We start from the raw sequence: 20,804 nt of genomic DNA, 5'->3' as shown, positions 1-20,804 counted from the left end.
CTGTGTCCAGCTCTGGGGTCTGTTAACACAGGAGTTTTTGGTCACCGAGTGCTTGCCCAGGTGAGAGTCAGATGCAGGTGGCCTCCCAGGAGAATGGGTGTCTGGTCCCCGTGGTATGTGTGTGTGGGGGGGGGTATTGGGGGCAGGGCCAACTTCATGGGCAGGTGACTCACGCACTCATAGTGGACCCCATGCTCTCCAAGGAAGGACCCTGAGCTTGGTTTAACACTCTGTTGCCACCATATTGAAATTCCTAATCATTTTTGAACAAGAGGCTATGCATTTTCATTTTGCCCTGAGCCCTGAAAATTCTGTAGCCTGTCCCAATTGGGGACTCTCATGTTATTTGTGGGGCCTGCGCATTCCACAACTCTACAGAAAAATTGAAGAGCTTTCCGAAGTTTGCTCCTTTTCTCTTACAGCGTCAGGACTGGAAAGGCCCTGCATTTTGGTTAACTCATCTCCAGCTCAGTCGGATCCTGTCTTTATTTAAAAGGCTGACATTTTGCTCATTATGCATTTTTATTTTTTATTAAATTTATTGGAATAACATTGGTTAATAACATTATATAAATTTCAGGTGTACAACATTATAATCCAATATCTGTATACTCTATGTGTGCTCACCACTTGAAGTCTAGTCTCCTTCCATCACCGTGAATTTTTTTGGCATCAATTTTTATTTATAAAAATAGTGCTTTAAAGTATTATTTATCTTGAAGGGTATTTTTAATTTTGTTTTGTTTTTAGGGTGGGGGGTTTTTTAAATTTTGTTTATTCATCTCACCCTCATCTTGGCCCCTCATCTGCCCAGGAAAAGTTACCAGGGTTCTAACTTTCCATTTTATAGATGGGAAAACCTAAGGCTCAAAACAGTTATTCATCTGGAGAGGGGAAGCTGCATAACTGATGTTAATGATATGAGAATTAAGAGACTGTGTATTTAACACTTGCCAGGGGTTAATGTGCATTATTTCAACAGCTTCCTTGAGGCCTTAACTCCACACGGGCAGCGAGAGAGAATCTATCAAAATCTGAGTCCGGTCCAGCCCCTCCCCTGCCTACAGCCCTCTGTGGCTCCCACCACCCTCTGGGTAAAATTTCAAGTCCTCCCTGTGGCCCACAAGGCCCTGCACCATCTACAGAATTTGCAGTCCCAATGCAAAACGAAACTTTGACGCCCCCTTGATCAAAAATAATTAGGAATTTCCAGACCACAACTGTAGATCATGAACCCAAGCACAGGCCCTTCTGGGAACAGGGCCCCAGTTTGAATGCTGGAAGCTGCTGGCCCTGCCTCCCTGCCCTCATTTCCTCCCAGGCTCCTCCGAGGAAAAAAATGGGGCTGCCTCCACACCTTTGCATTTGCTGTTCCTGCCTCCTTGAATAAGCCACCATACCCCATACCTCTGTTGGCTCCCTCTGTCACCTTCAGGTCCTCTTTGCAGGCAAGGAGGCCCTCTCTGACACCATCTCTGTTTAAAATTGCACCTTCCTGGTCCTCCCTCGGGTCTATTTTCTCCATAGCTGCTGCTACTCTCTGACCCGCCAAAGTCTGGGCTTGAGTATTTGTCTCTTGCCTGTCTCAAGTCTTCTGCACCAGGGTCGATACTTTGTACATCCCCAACCCCACCCCTACATCCTGGAGCAGGGCCTGGCACACAGTAGGTGCTCAATTATATGTTTTGGAAGAATGGCTCCCAGGAGGTCAGCTGTATGACCCACGCTGTTCTGCAGAAGAGGAAACCAAGGCTCAGAGAGCACAGAGAGCCAAGGTTACAGAGCATGTCCCTGGCACGCGTCCAGGTCGCGCCATGACAGTGCCGGCGGTTTAGATGGGGGCCGCCGGGCCCCTTTCTTTGACAGATAGGGAAACCGAGGCCCAGGCGGCCGCTAGGGCCACCCAGCCCGGAGGGGCGGTGTCCCGGCGCGCCAGGCGGGGGCTGAAGCCCCGGGCGGGGGCTCGCCGGGCCCAAGGTCACCGCGCCGGCGGCCCGCGGGAGGCGGGCTGGGTGGGGATCCGGAGGCCTCCCCGGGCGCGCGCCCCCCCCTCGGCGGCGCGCACGGGGCCCAGGCTGCAGCGGCAGCGGCAGCAGCAGCAGCAGGTGGAGCCGGAGCTTCCGCGCAGCCGAGGCCGCAGCCACTGCCGGCGTTGCCGCCATTAGACAATAGGAGCGGCGGCCGGGCGTGCGGGGAGGCGGGCGGCGGGAGAGGCGGGGAGGGGCGCCGGGCGCGCAGGAAGCGGGGCCCGGGGCGCGCCGAAGCCGGGCACGCAGGGAGGGGGCGCAGGAAGCGGGTGAGGCCGGGCGCGGGAGGCGGCGGCAGCAGCCCCGGGAGCTGCCGATCGGCGCCGGGACAAAGGCGCGACCGCCCGGCGCCCCGAGCCGCCCGAGCCGGGGCGCACAGCCGGGGCGCAGCCCGCGCCCCCCGCGGCGACTGACATGATGTTTCCACAAAGCAGGCATTCGGTAAGCGGGGACCGCGGCCCGGCGTCACCCCCTCTAGGTCTGGGCCCTGCGCGTGCCCCAGCTCCTGGCCGGGCCATTTCCTCCCATCCGCTCTCGGCCCTGCGGCCCCCCAGATCCGCGCCTGGCACCCCCACTCCGGGTCCGATCCCTGCGCACCCCAGTTCTCCGCCGGGCCATCCTCCCCCCAGATCCGAGCCCTGCCGTGCGGCCCCCCCGTCCCTCCTTGCTCGGCACCTCCCCCCAACTCCAGGGCCCGGTCCCCTCCAGCTCCGGGCCCAGCGCTTGTCTTTTCCCCCACACACACACCATCTCCCCAGACTTCCCCCCAACTGTAGCTCCTTGTCCCCCTCCAGCTTCCAGGCCCGGAGTCCCCCAAGCTTCCAGGCGGGGTCCTCTCCAGCTCCCGGCTCGGACTCCCCCAGTCCCTGGGCCCTGCGGCCCGCCCCCCACCGAGCCAGGCTGGGCCTGGGCAGCCTTGGCCTCGGGCCTGGGGCGCCCCGGGAGCCCCACCAGGCACCTCTAACGCCGGGGCTGCTTTTGGGGCCTGGGAGTGGGGGGAGATCCGAGGCGCATCTCTCCCGGAAGAGAGCGGCCTCTTGGGAGGGTACTGGAAATCTGGGATGGGGCCCCCACGGAAAATTTCGGGCGCTGAGAGGGCCCTCTCTTAAAGGACTTTGCAGAGAGACCTCGCTACCCCCCACTTGGGGAGGAGGACTCCCTAGGACACGTTGTCCCCTCCCCGAGGCACTTGGGGCGCTCGGATGTGCACCCCCCCAGAGCTTTGGAGCGGCGGTAGAGGGCGCACCCTGTCCCCCACCAAGGGCGGGCCTTGAAACGCACCCCCACAGCCTGGGGGTGGCGGGGGACGGAGCGGCTCCGGGCGCACCCACCCCCTCCGCTTCCCCGGGAGAGGCGGGGGCAGGAAGCGAGGGCGGGGGCCGCGCCAAGGGCTGTAAACAGGGGCCCGGGAAATGGGGCGGTGTGGGGGGGGGCGCTGCCGCTGCCCTGGCCGCTGCCTCCGGGCGCCCAAGAGGGAAGTGAACGGCCGACTCGGCGGCCCAGCCCTGACCCGGGACGCCCCCTCCTCGCAGGGCTCTTCGCACCTACCCCAGCAACTGAAATTCACCACCTCGGACTCCTGCGACCGCATCAAAGACGAGTTTCAGCTGCTGCAGGCTCAGTACCACAGGTGAGCTCGAGTCAGGGGTCTCTACCCCGGGAGAAGGTGGAGCCCCCTGCTCAGTTGGCTAGAAGGGTGGAGGTGGCGGCCCCTGCTATATATAGGAGTACTTGAAAAAATACATTTATTTTTGTAATACAAATTGTATGGCAGGCACTGTCCTGAGCACTTTATCGGTATTAAAATCGTTTGGTCTTCCAAACAGCCAATTTCACAGAGGAGAAAATGGAGGCACAACATTAAATGATTTGCCTAAAGACTCAGCTGTATGGCTTCAGAGGGCCGCTTCCCACCCCCACCCCAAGCCCCCCACAGGATTAAAAACCTCCCAACAACTGGAGTTGGGGGATAGACCCCCATACCTACCAAAAGAAAAAATAATGGAAAAAATTCCCCAAAAGACAAAATTCTGCAGCCTGTTACCTCTCTCTGCCCAGTTCTGGGGAAAGGGTTCCTGGTCCAACTATCTCAAGGATGACTGTTCCAGAATTTAACCTTTCCAAAGGGCTTGCCATGTGCCCTGATCTAAGGGGGAACAAACTGTTACTACCTACGTCTTATCCTGGGAGAAACTAAGCCCAGAGAGCTTAGGGATTCCTAGGGGATGCACAGCAAGGAGGTGGCAGCAGACCTGGGATTTGCACCTAATTTCTGAGTTGAAGAATGCAAATTCTCAAAGGCACTGCTATGGAGGGGGGTTTGCCTGGGAATCAGTAGGGGTCCCTGGCCACCAATTTCAGGGAGGTCTTGGGCTGTGTGAACCTCAGTTTACCTACGTAAAAAGATCTTGGGTTTTCTCCAGGGAGAAAAGGGGAGTAGGGATGTATATTCTTTCTTTCTTTCTTTTTTTTTTTTAATTAACATCCAACCTCTTGGGGTACTTCCCATGCTCCTCAAGTGTTAAATACTAAACATCTTTTGGTTTAATCTTCCTTGCTGTCTTATTATTGTGCCCATTTCAAAGATGAGACAGAGACACTGATGGTGGAAGGGCAGGCCCAGGAACTTTGTTCTGGTCCTGTGATGTGGAGGGTTAGGGGCTTTGCCTGGCAGATCTGGCCTTTCTGAGCCCCTGCAGTGGGTCCTCCCCTCCCTGCCTGGCCCATGCCCTCTTCACAGTGAGCACTGGGCCTGCCAATCCCTGAGATCATTGGTCAGTGTTGTTACAGTGCTGTGTGTCCTCGGGTAGGCCAGCCCCCCCATGCCCGAGCTTTGGGGTTTCCATCCACTGGGCCTGGGTTTCCTGCTATACAATGAAGAGTCCTACCATGTTGGCACACAGGATCTGCCAGGCCCTCAAAAAAGGCCGGAAAGCCAGAGTTTGGGATGAAATTGCTTGTCTGTTCTTCCTAATGGCGGCAACAAATGCACATTTTTTAAAAATCAGAGAGAAAAACTCAAGGGGCCACATCAACCCCAGCTGTGACTCATCTGTGAACTGGGGTGTACAGTTATGGTCAGGCTGGCAGAGTGAAACACCAGGTTCCTGGGGTGACCATGAGAGCAACTAGAATTTATTGGGTGCTTACTATATGCCAGGCATTATTCAGAGAGGATTTCTGGTCTTAATTCATTTCATCCTCATCACCTGACCCCGGGAGGTTGGTACAGGAGGTTGGTACTCAGCAGGCACAGAGACCGAGGCCAAGAGGGGTAGAAGGGTTTGCTCAGAGTCACATAGCATCAAAGTAGCAGGGCTGAACTTTGAACCCAGTCTTGTGTCTCTTGAGTCTGTGCTGTCAGCTCTCTCTACCTGACTCCTCAGAGGGGACTTGGAGAAATGCCCGCAACTCTTCCTTGCTGGGGGAGCCCGAGAGGCTAGGGGGTCATCATCTTTATTACCCAACAGTGGAACTTTTATCCCCTAGTGAAATAAAAGCTCACGAGAGGGGCTGGGCCCCTTTGGAGATTCCTCGGTGAGTCCAACCCAGAGATGCACCAGATAGCTCCACCAGCCCTCTCCTGGGCCCCTTTGCAGCTTCTATTTGTCCTTCCCCCTTGGAGAGTTTTTCCCAGCGGTTGACAATATGATTGTGAAGCCAGCTTCCTGGCTGTGTGACCTTGAGCCGTTTATTTAACCTCTCTGGGCGTCCATTGCATCATCTGTAAAATGAATGATGCTAACAGACTGACTTCATCGGGTTTCAGGATGGGTAAAAGGTTCTTTGAATCCCTGGCTGACCCAGAGTCAGGGCATTTGCTGTGACTTACTTTTATTATTATCATCATTTTCTCCACCTACTAGATCTGCAAGGCTGGTTTCATAATCCCCATTTTAGTTAGGGAACCCGAGCCTCCCCCAACCCCATCTTCACAGAGGAGGTACTATTTTCCCATCAAAGTTTGGGGCTCAGCCCAGTCCCTGCCCCTTCTCCCCTTGTTGTTCTTCAGCCTGAAGCTCGAATGTGACAAGCTGGCCAGTGAGAAGTCAGAGATGCAGCGTCATTACGTGATGGTGAGCGGACCCGGGTCCCACCAAACCCCAGCCACCTCCTCTGGCAAGTGTGAGGATGCAGGGTCTGCCTTGCTGGCCTGGCTGCCAGCCCAGGCAGTGGCAGAGGTGCCAAACCACCGGGTTGCGGCCTGGGCCTGCCAGGTCCCCTGGCTGTCCTTGGCAGCCACCAGAGGAGGCAGCGACTGTGGAAGCCAGGAACTGCCGTGGGGGAGCAGCAGGATCCCTCCCTGGCATCCCAGTGCTTAACTCCTCCTAGCCCACGTTTGGGAAGGAGACTCCTGGGGGGTGGGCAGCAGGAAGCTGACACCCTTTGAAGTTGGTGGGAGGGAGAGAGGTGACACGGCATTCTTTGGCCTGACATTTGAGACCCTGCCCATCCACACTACCAGAATCACTTGTTTGGTTTTGTACATCAAAAACCCTTGCCTGGGCCCAGCCCCTAATCCAGCTCTTTCAGGCTGTAGGGGAGACAGAGCCAGATGCTGAAGCTCCCAGCCCCAGAGGGAGGGGGCTGAGGCAGAGAGGGACCCTACAGGGACTGGGGGACTCCAGAGGGGAGCCACTGCCTGAGGAAGGCTGCATGGAGCATGGGGCATTGCAGCTGGGGTCTTGAAGAATAAGTAGGAGCTTGTTGGTCAGGATAGGGGGACCAAGCAACGGCCTGGGAACCACTTAGTTTTGGGAGGGGTGATGGGGAGCCATGGGAGGGTGTAGAGCACGGGAGGGCGCAGGGTCAGACCGGGGTCGCGGGAGGGGGGCAGCTGCTGGCCCCAAAGCCAAACCCAGCAGGCTTTGTTTATCTTCCATTATTTATACCCAGGAAGGCAAACTTCCCTGGAGTCTGGGGCCACCCGCAGACAAGACACATAAAGATAAAAAAGATTAGGAGCCCTGGAATGTGTGTTGAGGGGAGCAGTGGAGCTCCATAATTATTCCAGAAGCCCGGGAGTGGGGCTGGGGCCCTAGAGCTCCCCCAGCTCCCAGCAGCCCCTCCTGGCACCTGGGCCCCTGTTCCTACTGTGGGTGTCTTTCCCCCTCCTAGTCCTCTCCCATCTGTCCCTATTCATCACTCCCTGCTCCGTGTCTCTCTTTTCCCCTTCTCTGCTCCCCCTCTTTGTCTCTCTCTGTTGCCCCCACCTCTTTGTTTCTTGAGCCCCCCATCCTTTGCCCGCCCCCATTTCTTTCTCTGTGTCCCCCACTACAGTACTACGAGATGTCTTACGGCTTGAACATTGAAATGCACAAGCAGGTATGCCCCCTTCCTCTCCCCTGGGCACCATAGGCAGGTAGGAGCCTGCCCGTTGGCTAAATAGTAAGCCTGCCCTGTGATCCTGTTCCCTCCCAAGTCCCCCCTTTTTTCTCAGGTGTCCCTGGGAGGTTGTTCTGCCTGAGGGGGAGGGGCAGAGGCCTTCCCTGGGACCTGCCACCCCCACCCTGTCATCTCCCCTTTGTGACAGTGGGGGAGGGTGACGGGAGGGTGACATGCCCACACATGGTGTGACCCTCAGGAGGCCACTATCAGGGATGTCACAGAATAATGATGCTACTGCCCCCATCCTCTCTCCCTCCCATGGAGTGCTTACTACTGACCAGATGCTCTCTGGGTGTCTTCTTCCCAGGGCCACCCAGACCCCGAGTGGCCCAGTCTGGAGTTGGACCTGTGTCTGCACTGTTAGCTGCAGGCCTGAGCACCCACCTCAGATCCTGCCTTTGCCACTGATTGGGTGCCCGTTGGCCCCTGTGTCGCTCCCACCCTGGACTGAGGTGGTGGATAGAACCCGTCTTAGATAGAACCCCAGGTCTCCTGGGCTGGGCTGCACCTGTTCCCTCTACCTAGAGGGACTGAAGCGTCTGTGTGTGTTGTAGGCTGAAATCGTCAAGAGGCTGAATGGGATCTGTGCCCAGGTCCTCCCCTACCTTTCCCAAGAGGTGAGTGGTGTCCCCAACCCCATCCTGCAGAAGGCTGTGGGTAGAAGGGGATAAATAGACCATGAACTTGCCCCCGGTCCTCCCCACTTCAGCCATCTGGGGCTGCAGCGTGCTGGGTTCCCCAGTGCGCATGCCTCCCCTCTGTGGACCTCCCAGCTACTAGCCAGCCTGTGCAGAAGAGTCCCCAGGCTGGAGAACCCCCAGAGGTTCAGGGCAGTGGAGGAAAGGGCCTCACCCTGCTGTGGAATTCCTGCCTGAGTGAGTCATATCACCTTAAAAATGTCAGCTACACCAAAGGCTGCACCAAGAATTTTTTTCCCCTGTTTTGCTTTCACCTTTCACCCTCTGGGCATTCACCTGTGGGCTGCTTCGGGCCAGGGACAAGGGCCTATGTGGGGAGGGCACTCTGTACACAGATAAACACAAATGCAGCACACATACATATGGCACACACACGTACACACAGAGATACACATTTGTGCAAACATGTAGAGACGCACAGATACACATGTGGACACTGACACACAGATACACAAGCCAACAGCTGCACACAGATACAGACACTTGACACAGGCACACATGGACACATGCACACATCCAGGGGAACCAGACGCCCAGCTCCTTTTCTGCTCTTTTGGGTTCTCAGACTCTTGGTGTGAGGCCCACTCCACACACACCCCACACCTGCACCTCGCCAGGCCATGTAAGGCCCAGCTCCTGCTCTCTGCTAAGTTTACTGTTGATAATTCATCATTTCCTCTTTAATCCCTACCCATATCTCTGGGTCCTTTGGGTGATGTGCGTTTCTAGGGACCACAACAGAAGGACACCATGAAAGCCCCAGAGAAGAGGGTTCTGGGGACCCTGCAGGTGTAGACTTGTGCTTGCTTTTCACAACGGGCTTCCCAGTAGCCAAGGCAAAAAGGGAGATGGCAGAGTCTAGCATCTGATGGCAGGAGAGACTGACTTTGAGGGAGGGCTGACTCTGTGGGAGCTAGACCCTGCACCTAGACCATACCCCAGCCCTACCAGAATTCACTGGGCTTTCCCCAGCTGTGGAAGGACAGGAGCTTAGATTAGCAGATCTGATAGCACAGTCTGTGAGCTCTTGAAGGATCAGGACTTCCCTGTACAGCAGGCCAGGTTGTTCACTGTACTTTTGTTTGCACCTGGCCTAGGCTAGGTCATGATCCAGGGTTTCTGTCTGACTCACCTAAAGGCCTTTTCCTAAGTATCTGGCCCCAACTCCTTTGGGTCTTCCACACATCTCTATTTGTCCCCATTTTCCAGATGAAGCAATTGAAGCTTGGTGAAAGGAAGCAGCTAGAGAGAAAGGAGGCTTTCTGGTGGGGTGGAAAGCCATGGGGGTTGGGAGGTCGTGCTAGCAGGCCATATGGGAGTGGGGCTTGTCCTGGGCTCTGCCACAAACCCCGTGTCCTCTCTCCTTCCAGCACCAGCAGCAGGTCTTGGGAGCCATTGAGAGGGCCAAGCAGGTCACAGCTCCTGAGCTGAACTCCATCATCCGAGTAAGTCTGGGATGTGAGTCGGGGGTGGATGGGAGGGTGGGCAGGCGGCAAGTGGGCCCGAGGCGGCTCACACCCCCCTCCCTCTGCTCTGCAGCAGCAGCTCCAGGCCCACCAGCTGTCCCAGCTGCAGGCTCTGGCCCTGCCCCTGACCCCACTGCCCGTGGGACTGCAGCCGCCTTCGCTGCCGGCAGTCAGCGCGGGCACCGGCCTCCTCTCGCTGTCGGCACTAGGCTCCCAGGCCCACCTCTCCAAGGAAGATAAGAATGGGCATGATGGTGACACCCACCAGGAGGATGATGGCGAGAAGTCCGATTAGCTGGGGGCCGGGATGGGGAGGGTGGGGGACAAAAGGGAGACAGACGCACAGAGAGGAATATTCACCGTAAGACAATATAGCTCGGGATTGGCTAAACTCCGGTATTATTTATGGTAGCGCCTGCTGGGGCCTTAGCCCTGCCTGTGTGCTAGCCACCCCATAGCTTTATCCCGGCTCCCGGTCTCCCTCCTCCTCTCCTCTATAGCCTGAATGGGTAAATACCTGTTCATAACACAGATAAGGCAAGCTGAGTCCTGGAGGCGCAAATGGGAGGCCAGGTTAGAAGAGAGCAAAACCTCAAAAAGTCCAGCACCCCTGTACTTCCCCATTTCGCACATGTGTAACTGACAGTCCGCCCGCCGAGCCCCTCAGGGCACACCCCAGCCTCCCACCCTGGCACTGCATGCAAACACAATGCTAGCTGCCCCTTCCTGCCATGGGCACCCCTGTCTCCCCCTCCACCTCCTGCCCACAGTCACTTCCTCCACTAGTTCCAGACGCCCATACCCCCCTGGTCCTCTCCTTGCCTACCGAGGGACACGAGTGTAGCCGGGGTGAGCAGGGTGGGGGTGGGCGACCCAAGATTTCCCTTCTCCCTTTCCCGAATAAAGATGAGGGTACTCGAGTTGTCTTGGTTTTTGTTTTATTTTTTTTTCTTTTTCCAGTATACTAGCTTGTCTTTTAAGAAGGAATATTAAAAAAAAAAGAAAAATGTTTAAAAAAAAAAAAAGCAACACCCACACCTGTGTCTGTATATAGCCTTTTAGACTGTCAGCTTTTGTTGTGTTCAGTCGTTTGAACTCTGCAGAGAGAAGTGAAAATGCTGTATCGAGGGTGGGCTTAGCTGTGCCTTTCAAATAAAGATGTGAGAAGGTTGGCTGCTGTGTTCCTGCCTCTATGTTGCGGGTTGTCCATGGTGCCCCCCTTTCTGGGGAGGAGGGGCCTTCATATCTGGGCTCCTTGTGTTACAGGACCGGATATTGAGAGTCCTAGGTGAGTCCATCTTGTAAGTTATCTCCTGAACTTGATGTATAGTCCAGAGAGGGTCAGCTGGAGGCTCTAGGTCACACAGCATGGCCCAGGTGCTGGAGTTTTATTAGAGCTGGTTTCTGAGCCCCAGGCCAGAGGGCCCCTAAGAGACATTCTTTTCCCTTAGAAACAGAAGATACCGAGGCTGCAGAATCTACCCTCATTGCGCGTGTCCACGGACCCTTTTTCCAGATCAGAGAATGCAGACCCCCAGTTGAAACTTGACCCTCCAAGGAAGATGTTGAAGGCCCCCTTCCCCACCACCCCCAAGCTGGGCCACCCTGGGGGTAGCCACAAGGAAAGATTTCCCCAGTGTACCTGGCACATAGGCCAAGAGGACCTCAGGCTGGACACCCAGGAGATGGGGTGGGGTGGGTAGGCACCCATCCTGACTGTAAGATCTTTGCAAGGGCTGCATGACACACAGATCTCACCCTCGGGGAACTGGAGCACCCAGGGAACTTGAAGTGCATGAAATTCTCACCTGCCTCCCAATCCAATGAGTTCCCATGGTGGAGGGAGCAGATATCCAAGGGCACAGAGAAGAAGGGAGGGAGAGAAGGTTGGTGATGGCCGGCTGGTCTTGGGGAAAGTCTCATGTCCCTAAGGAGGGAAAGACTGAGAGGACTGGGTAGTTACACCAGTCTCCTGCTGGGTCCCACCCCTCCCCCACTGCAGCCAAAGCACCTCTAAAAAACGCCAGTGTGATGGGTTCACTCCCTGCTTAACATTTATCCTTGTATTGAAAACTCAAATTCACCTACCCCACTGGGGATTGTAAATTGTTACATCTTCAGAAGGCTGTTTGGCACCCAGCAACTCCCCTTCTGGATCCGTCCCCCAGCAGACATGCCACTTGAGTCTGCCCAAAAGACAAGAGTGTTCAGAGACATAGTTTGTCATCATTGCCCCAAACGAAACTACCAGCTGTCCAGTAACAGCAGATAAGTTGTGATCTGTGTTGTGAGATACTACACAGCTATGAAAAAGGAGCCACTGTTAACACTCAACACCATGCATCTCCCACAAGTAACACTGAACAAAAGAAGCTGGGTACAAAAGAGTAAAGACGCTGTGATTCCATCTATATAAACAACAAAACCAGGCCCAAGTGACCTAGAGTGTCAGACATCGTTGGGTTACCCTTGGAGGAGAGGGTGAAGGGGGCTTCTAATGGAGCTGGTCATGTTTCATTTCTTAACTTGGGGGCTGATTACCTGCGTATGTTCACCTTGTGATAATTCATCAAATTGTTCACTTAACAATGTGTGCTCTTTTGTGTCTTATATTTAACAATTTTAAAATATATTAAAAAAAATAGATTTTCTTTGGCCTCCATAGCCCTGGAAATACATTCTAAGTCCTTCACCTGGGCCACCAGACCCTGCAGACCCTCCAGGCATTCCTCCTCAGCAGGCTGCAGCCAGCTTGAAACTTCTGGCTGTTCCTTGCCTAGAGGCCTTAGCAGTTGTCTTTTTTTCCCCCTCCTCAGCTTCTAATCCTCCAAGACTCCCAGAAGTCACTTTTCTGAAGGCTTCCCCTGTCCCTCCACCAAAGTAAGGGAGTGACACACACTGGGCATTGGGAAGTGCTTAGAACAGAGGCTGGCACATCATTCATTTATTGAGACCCAACTCTGAGCCCCAGGGACACAGCAGGGAACAAAACTGACACAAATCCTTGCCCTGGTGGGTGGGGTAAACAAATAAGGAAAATATAAAATGTATCAGCAGGCTTGTTGATGGAGAACAAGACAGAGAAAGGATGGGGATGTCAATTGCATTTTTTTTTTTAAATTTGCACACATAGAAGCAACTCAATACATGTTAGCAAATTTATTGAGGGCAGACGTGGGTTTTTACCCGGCTCCTACCCTAAATGGTGATTTGAGGCATGAAGTCACTTGTCTGATCTCAGTTTCTGGGAAACTGTTCTGAGAATTAGCAGAAAGCCTACAAGGGCTCACTGTCAGCTGATATTATTGTTATTATTACTGATGTTGCTGGCTGATGAAGGGTGCTGTGGGGGGGCCGGGGGGTCACAAATCCGACAGCCCCCATCCAGAGGTCTTGGCCTAGGAAGGTGGGGTCCTGCCCAGCCAAGGACAGGTCTGTGACTTCAGGTGTCCCTCTGGGCCTCGGAGCCCCCCATCCTGCCCGCGGGGCTGGGTCCCCCGGATGTTTAGGGAGGGTCCCGGAGCCCACGGGAGGGTGACAAGAGAGTCCTGGGGGCACGAGTTCTCGGCCAGGAAGCCTGGCGGGCGGAGGTGCCATTTCCAGAGGCCCCTCCCTGCCGCGGCCTCCCGCGCTTAACGACGCGCCGCCAGCGACCTCGGCTAATTGATCCGCTAATGGGCCCCGCGCCGCGGCCGCGCCTAATGAGGCGGGAGGAAGGGGAGGGGGGCGGTGGGAGAGATGGAGGGGAGGAGGGGGGTTAGGGACGGGAGGAGAAGAGGGGGGGGGAGGGGGAAAGAATGGAGGAGGAAGAAGGCTAGAGAGGGGAGGGGGAGAAGGGAGGGGAGGAGGGAGAGAAGGGAGGGGTGGAGGGGGAGGAGAAGAGAATGAAAGGGAGGAGGGGGGTAGGGAGAAAAGGAGAGGAGGGGCAGGAGAGAAGAGGGGCCATAGAGGGGGATGGGGAGAAGGAAGGGAGGGAGTGGGAGGAATAGAAGGAAGGGGGGAAGAGGCTAGGGGGAGGGGTGGAGAAATTCGGGGAGGGGGCAATGGGAGGAAAAGGAGGGGGAGGAAAAGCGATGCTCCCAGTTCTTTGGGCGAGGGACTCGATGGGAGGGGAGCAGCGGAAACTGGTGCTTTCTGACTACCTCGCCCCCCTCTCAGACTTCGTTCCTCGGGGAATCCCTTCTCGAAGACCCCTTCTCTTCGCGGACCCCTCCCCTCTCCCAGCCCCTTCCCTCTTTCCAAGGGTCTTTCCAGCATGGGGTCTGTGTGCAAAAAGGGTGCCTCAATTTCTCCGTCTATACAATGGTTCTAATATCAACGTTGGAGAATCCCACAGGCCCCTGTGGCCTGAGGCTGACCCAGCCCCTGTCCCCACACATCCATTCTGCACCCCAGGGGTGCTCCTGGGAACAGTGAGCACCCCAGAGTAAGTCCCACCTCCTGGGGTTTGGCCTCCAGGGCTCAGCAGGAGCTGGAGGACTTCTGGATTTCCCAGCCCAGGAGAAAAACACCCTTGGAATACGAGCTATAACTAGAATGTGACACATTGAACATTCACAGTCCAGGCTGGCCAGGTACATCTGCTGCCTGAAATATTTACGTGGCCTTCCTCCTTGCTGAGTCGTCTGGGTGTTTGCAGCTTGAACGTGGAGTTGGAAGAGAAACAAAAGGGAGCTATGCTACAGTGACAGTGGAATCAGGGACCTCTAAATGATCTCACTCTCTCCCCATTGTGCAGAGGGGGAAACTGAGGCCTGAGGAAGGGCAGGAAGTTGTCAAAGATGCAAAACAAGGCAGGGCCACAGCTGGTCTCCTGCTCTCAACTGGCAAAGCTCTTGGCCCCACTCAGAGCAACCAGAAATAATCAGGACAGGAAAGCAAGTCATCAGGATAACAAACAGCTGCGATCTGCCTAACACCTGTCACGCACCAGTCATGGCTAAGGATTTCAACTGTCTCAATTCTTGAAAATGCTGGTGAAGGAAGGATAATGTCACAGATAAGGAAACTGAGGCTTGAAGCTCAGTGTGACTTGCCCAAGGCACACAGCCATGGACTCTGGCTTCTGATGCATGAAGGTCCAAGCTGTGGCGTCCAGAATCTTAGCCATCTTGTGGAAGAGAAAGAGAAACTTCTGGACCCAGTTCAGGTGGAAAGATCTGTGCCGCCGACCCCTAATCCTCTCAAGGCCTTTACCGTAACCATTCCTGGCCTCTTTTCCATGCCTGAGTGTGACCAAGCAGTGCCCCCCTCAGGGCCTTTCCCTCTGCCTGGAACACACTGTGTCCAGAGCCACCTCACTATCTGCTATCACCACCCCCTCTCTTTCCTGCTGCTTCATTGTCACAGCATTGATCACTCTGCACAACTTAAGTCAACACATTCCCTTGTTCTCCGATTTCCCCAGTCTGATGTAAGTCTCTTCGGTGACAATAGGGATTTGGTCCCTTTTGGTCATTCTGTAATTCCCAGGGCTTAGCTTAGAATTGTCTGTGTTACATTACACAGTAGGTGTTCAGTGAAGACTGAGGGAGAAAGTGAGGAAATAGCAGAGGAGCCAGTGAGATAGGTGGGTCTGGGCCTGCCCTGCAAGACCCTGGACATCAGGTGGGGGAGCTGGGGCCTCAGGGAACCATGGGAAGTGTTTGAGCTGTGTTTGAGCCGAGAAGGGGTGCATGCAGAGGTGCAGTGAACAAGATCTTCCCAGGACGGAGGAGCCAGGCGGGAGGGGAGACAGGCAGGGGCTCAGGAGGAGGCCGGTGGGGGTACTTAGACATTTACTGACATTTGGAGCTGCAGGAACGAGCTGCATGCACCCCAGCCCCTTGCTCATCACCAAGGACGCCCCTCTGAGGGCCTCTCCCGGCTCTCTGCCCCTCTGACTATCTCTCCAACCTCTCTGCCTCTGGGTGTCTCTGATCTCTCTCTCACTCTTCTTTCTCTCATCTTTCTCCCTCAGTCCTTCAAGATCTTTCTGGATCTCTCCTCCCTCTATCTGTCCCTCCTACTCTCCGCGTGTGTCCCCGCTTTGTGTCCCCTCCCTGCCATCCTCGCTTTTCAGCCGACCTCACTGTTCTCCCCCCTCCTTCCCCCTACTAGATTCTCCAGCCACCCAGGCCCCCTGGGCCCTGTTGCTGGGCGCCTGCCAGGCCTGGAAACCCGCCCTTCTCCCGCCCTTGACCCTCGAACCCCTCCGCCCTCTTCCCCTCCTCGCCCTCCCCCTCAGCCTCCTCCCGCTTTGTCCCCCGTTCTTCTCCTCCCTTCTCGGCCTCCGGGATCCCAACCCGGGGAGGGGCGGAGCCCGCGCGCCGTGTCCCCTGCTGAGTCTGAACCCGCCTGTTGGATAACGCACTGGGCCCGGCAGCTTGGGTAATGGGGGGTTGCCCCTCAGCGGCTGCTGCAGTGGAAGAGGGGGCGGGCAACCTGGCTCTTTGCCCGGCCCGCCGTGCCTGGGACACGAGGAGGGGGTGGCCCTGGGGCCCCTGAATGGCAGCTGCCGATCGCTCACCCAGAACTCAGGGCTGTGTGACCTTGGACAGGTCCCTAGGCGTCTCTGGGTTGTCCCTCCCCCAGCCAGACCCACCGGCAACGGGAATATATTGGGTACCTGCTGTGTGCCAGACACTGTGTTGACTGCCTGGACACCCTGGCGCAGCCCCTCTCGACCCTCCTGGAGCCCACTGGGTCTTGGGGGGACTGACAACAAATAAACTAGCAAAGATAATTTCAGAGAACAGTGGAGTGCTAGGAAGAAAAATCCAGCAGGGGAAGGAGACAGAATGACAGGAGATAGGAGGCCCCTCTGAGGAAGTGACATTTGAGCTGAGAACTGGATGACAGGAGGAGCCTGCCTCTCAGGAGGAGGTGGCTGCCTAGAGGGAGGGTGTTTCAGGCCAGGGAACCTGAAAGGCAAAAGCCTGGAGGCAGGACTGAGTATTCTGTTGTAGATCCTCAGCCCCAACTTTGAGGCCAAGTGACAAGGTAAGTAGATAAACCAGCCAGCCAAGGAGTAACAACTGTGGCAGGTACCAAAATCAAGGGCTAGCCCCTTTTCCAGATGAGCAAACTGAGGCCCAGAGAGACCTCAGCACAAACCAGAAGCTGGCCCACCTACACCTATGTATCACACAAGGAGGATGCCAGGACAAAGGGTATAGAGGTGAGGCCTGGACTTGGGATTGGGGGAGGGGGGCGTGGTGGTATGGGGTCTGGAAAAAAAGTGATTACCCAGAGACAATGGGGGCTTTAAAAATAGGGGATGCCGTTTGGTGCCAGCTCCAGCCCTACTCCCCCCACCCACACACACACTCTCACACAAATCATAGCTAAAGCCAGTTCATCCACGGAGCTATTTGATCCTATGACAAAGTTATGAAGCTATTTCTATCATGACCCCCATTTTACAGAATCACAGTGACAGAGTAGTCAAGGTGGGATTCGAACCCAGGGCATCTGGATAGTGTGACCTCAGATTGCAGCAGAACCCTGCAGGCTGTGTTGGCATTGGGCAGGTTGCTAGGGGCCCTGAGGCCCTGCCCCACATGTTGGAGGATCTGGGCGAGGCTCTGCCCCTCTCTAGACTTGTCACTTTATCCTCCCCACAAATACGTGGGGTAGGCATTGTGCTGGGCCTGGGCAGACCATAAACCCAAAAACAAATACATAGAAAGTGTTCAGAGAGTCATGAGGCTTCTGAAGGTAACAAAATGAGAGAAGCTAACCAGGCAGAAGCTGGCCCGGCCAGGCCTTGCTAGGAGTGGTTTGATCCAAGACTGGAAGAAAGAGAAACCATGATCCAGGCAAAGGCAACAACAGCACATGCAAAGGCCCTGAGGCAGAAGCTGATGTTTTGGAAGACCAGGGAGGAAGCCCAAGTGCCAAGTGGCTACAGGGGAGTGAGTGAAAGGGAGAGAGGGAGGAGGTGAGATGTTGGATCATGTAGACTGGGGTTGAGAGTTTGCTTTTTATTCTGAGGATAAGGGGGAACTATGGAAAGTTCTTGAGAAGAGGAAAGGTTGGTATCTGATTCACATTTTAATGGGTGAGCAAAGATGTGGGAGGAATGGAGAAAGTGCCTACCCCAGCTGTAGGGTGTGAGGTCAGGTGGGAGACGAGTGCTCTTTGGGGTATACTGGGAGTACAAATGGTACCCTTTACTGAACCTTTACAGTAAATTGTGTTAAGTATTTTATAGGCCTTAACTTATTTAAGATTCTATAATCAACCTAATTTCCACCAGCCCAGGTCCACACCGGGCTCCTTGTCACCCTTTCTTTTCTCCCCTGAGCTGCCCAGTTCTTACCCAGACAGAGGTTGGAATGCCTCCTGACACTGAGCCCATGTCTACGTCAACTTTACAGACCTCAATGAACGTAGGCAGAGGGGCCTACAGCTCATGGGCGGTCCACCTCCCCACATTTCACAGCCAGGTAATGTTCAGAGGTCCATCCAGCAAGGCCAAGAGTCAGCGTTCATGGCTCCTTAATCCCAAGGGAGGATTTAAGGTTGCCCCATCTTTTCTCTGTCTACTTTTGAGTTAGGGTAACAGAAATGCACTACTTTAATGAGGTAACTCCTATGCATTCTGCAGAACTCGTTTAACCCCCCTCCACTCCACATCTAGGAAGCCTTCCCAACTTTCCAAGCAGGGACCTCACTCCTGGCTTGGCCCCCACCCCCACTCCCAGCCGTATTTTCTCCCTCTTCCCCAGCCCTAACCCTAGCAGGCTGAGCTGAGAGTGTTCTGCTTGGTCTCCCCCCATTTACCCAAACTTAGGGATCCTCCTTGAGTCCCCAGCATAAGCTATTCCTGGCTGCTCACACGTGGGACAGCAAAAAACTCTGGTTGCATGAGTAAGTCTTGTCCAACCATCTCATTATACAGGTGAGTAAACTGAGACACAGAGAGGACCTCCAGAGTCTCAAGGGCACATGAGGCAGTGGGGGGCGCTAGAACATAGCGGGAGGGCTCCCAGTATTCCTGGGTGGAAGGAAACGTGTGTGTGATTTTTCCGAGGGGATCACCGCCAACCGTGGCAGAGAACCGAGCCTCTGAGGTCACCCGCGAGCCCTAGCCTGCGGGAGGGGACAGGCCTGGCTGGTGGCCCAGCAGCTCTGCTGGGGGGGCGGTAGGCAGAGGTTGGCGATGTCGGAAGCCAAAGGCTTGGCCTCCCCGAGGGAGCCGCTTTCCCGGCCCAGGTCGGATCAATGGGCTGTAATTATACCGCACCGGGCCCGAAGCCGGCGGGGAGGGAGCCGGAGCTGGCAGAAGCTAGGCGGAGGGCGGGGGAGCGCGGGTCGGAGAGGAACCCACGTTACTTTGATTGACAGTTTGGGCGGGCGCCGCGCAGGAGCTTCTGGGGATCGTAGTCTTTCCGAGAAGCCCTGCTCTCATCTCCTCTTCCGTTCGCGCTCGAGGAAACTGAGGCACGGGCCCAGCACAGCCCCCCCCCCTTCTGCCCACACAGTGGCCTATTGTTCCCTCACCTGACTTGGGGACAAAAACATCTGTGTTAGAAGTCTTCAGGCTCCGGTGAGAGTCTCAGCTTTTCCCAGAGGGGGTCTAGCGTGACTTCACATCTCTACCTCAGTTTAGCTACCGATGAAATAGGGCGAAAGGCGCCCGGTCGGCCCCGCTCCCTGGGCGGGGTTTTGCAAGGTACTCTGTTGGGCGAGGGGCTCTTGTTTTTAAGGGGAGACCCACCAGGCTCCCGGGGTGGCTCGCTCCTATGTTTTTGGATAGTAATCGAGCTGGATCCCTCACTCTAACCTAGCCAGGCAGGGGCATCCAGGAGGGTCTCAGCTTCTCTTAGGGAGCAAGAAGCTACACTCCGCATATCCCGCTGGGAGCGCCTCGCCGCCTTCCGATTGGCCTAGACGATCTTAGTGCCTCCCGTTATTGGCTGCCAGTTCCCTGACTCCCATTGGCCAGCGCCCATTGTGACGTCACGGACCCATGTGGGAGCGCCGTGGGCGGATTGGCTGGCGCGTCTAGCCAACCACCACAGAGAAAGGAATTTCCACAGTAGCTGGGACTGCGGGGCTGATTTAAGGTGGTCTGAGCAATCCCGGTTCCCAGCGCTGCTTCTCAGCTTTTTCCTTTTAAATAAATAAATAAATAAACCACATCCACATCATAAAAACCCAGCCAGGAACCGGGGCTGAGCCTTTCTGTATAGTGGGAGGGGAGAGATCGGAAGCTAAGCCCCTTCCTCCATTTTGCAGTTTCCTGGATTTTGCAGACGGGGAAACTGAGGCCCAGAGAGATGGAGCTTGAAGCTAGCCTCCCACCACCAGCACCATGGGAAACGAGTTAGCTGAGGAATTGAGAAGGCTTGCCAGGCCTTTCCCTGCCTCCTGCTCTGGGTGAATGTGGGACTTCAGCGAGTTATGGAGTAACAGGCTGTCTAGGGGTCCTCCTAGCTCACAGACTACTCTTAGCTGAGCCTTCCCAAATTCTCAGAGCTGCTCCCAAGCTGAGGTTGCTACTGCTTAGAGCAAACCATCTCTTCCTTTTTGGCAGATCACACATACCAAGAGATGGTGTGTGTGTATGTGTGTGTGTGTGTGTGGTCTTGCGGCTTCTCAGGCAATCCACAAATCTGTATTTACCCTCCTCAGTGGAGTGTGCCTGGCTGAGAAATCTAAAGACTTGTAGGTAAAGGTCCCCTCCTCCAGGAAGCCTCCTGTTGACTCGCCAGGCAGAGACCCTGTTCCATCCAGCTAGGGGTGCTTCCGCCCTGGATCTGTCCCCCTTTTCTGGCATTGACTACGTGTGCCCTGGAGTGTGTCCTCAGTTCTATCTCTCCCCATCCAGCTACCCTGGGAACCCTCCCAGCAAAGCCTGAGGCTGGGTCCTTTCTAAGGCCCCAGCATCTTCCAGCATGAGAAGGTGGTTATTGAATAAATATCTACTTATCTACCAACTTTAGACAGTCTATATTCAATGTGTGTGTGGAGGGGAAGATGCCTTTTGGAGGAGATGCCTGGAGGAGGTGCCATTTGGGCTGGGCTCTGAAGGAAGGGATTTTGACCAGGCAGAAAAAGAGCTGAGGGAATTCCAGGAAGAGATAAGCAAAGGCCCAGAGGTGAGAAAGAACACAGATTAAGTAATCCAGCTGGTGTGGCTGGAGCAGAGGGAGTGTTTGAACTGGTAGAGCGAGGTGAAGCTGGGTCAGGCCAGGAGGTGAAGGGCATCCATGCTAACCTGAAGATCTGGGAATTTG

The 20,804-nt window shown here is 55.3% G+C and overlaps 1 protein-coding gene across 2 annotated transcripts; it reads left to right on the top strand.

Moving 5' to 3' along the window:
- Window positions 1–1,800: 1,800 nt before the first annotated feature.
- Window positions 1,801–10,751, top strand: TLE5 (TLE family member 5, transcriptional modulator). Of its 2 annotated transcripts, XM_019744058.2 has the most exons (7): window positions 1,807–2,468; window positions 3,560–3,657; window positions 6,040–6,103; window positions 7,308–7,352; window positions 7,970–8,032; window positions 9,484–9,558; window positions 9,653–10,751. In XM_019744058.2, exons 1-7 carry the CDS (start codon window positions 2,442–2,444, stop codon window positions 9,872–9,874), a joined length of 594 nt encoding a protein of 197 aa, XP_019599617.1. In that variant the 5' UTR covers window positions 1,807–2,441; the 3' UTR covers window positions 9,875–10,751. The 2 variants fall into 2 exon arrangements, with proteins under 2 accessions (XP_074193651.1, XP_019599617.1); XM_074337550.1 differs by lacking the exon at window positions 7,308–7,352 and having other exon boundaries at window positions 1,801–2,468.
- Window positions 10,752–20,804: the final 10,053 nt, after the last annotated feature.

The sequence above is a fragment of the Rhinolophus sinicus genome, linkage group LG07 (genome assembly GCF_036562045.2).
Source record: "Rhinolophus sinicus isolate RSC01 linkage group LG07, ASM3656204v1, whole genome shotgun sequence".
Taxonomy (NCBI): Eukaryota; Metazoa; Chordata; class Mammalia; order Chiroptera; family Rhinolophidae; genus Rhinolophus; species Rhinolophus sinicus.
Note: the sequence above shows the minus strand (reverse complement) of the source record. Positions and strands in the feature narration are given on the sequence as shown.

Coding starts and splice junctions, on each gene's coding strand:
- TLE5 (XM_019744058.2), top strand. CDS start 2,442: ATGATGTTTCCACAAAGCAGGCATTCG. Junction 3,658..6,039: donor CTGCAGGCTCAGTACCACAG/GTGAGCTCGAGT, acceptor GTTGTTCTTCAG/CCTGAAGCTCGAATGTGACA. Junction 6,104..7,307: donor TGCAGCGTCATTACGTGATG/GTGAGCGGACCC, acceptor CCCCCACTACAG/TACTACGAGATGTCTTACGG.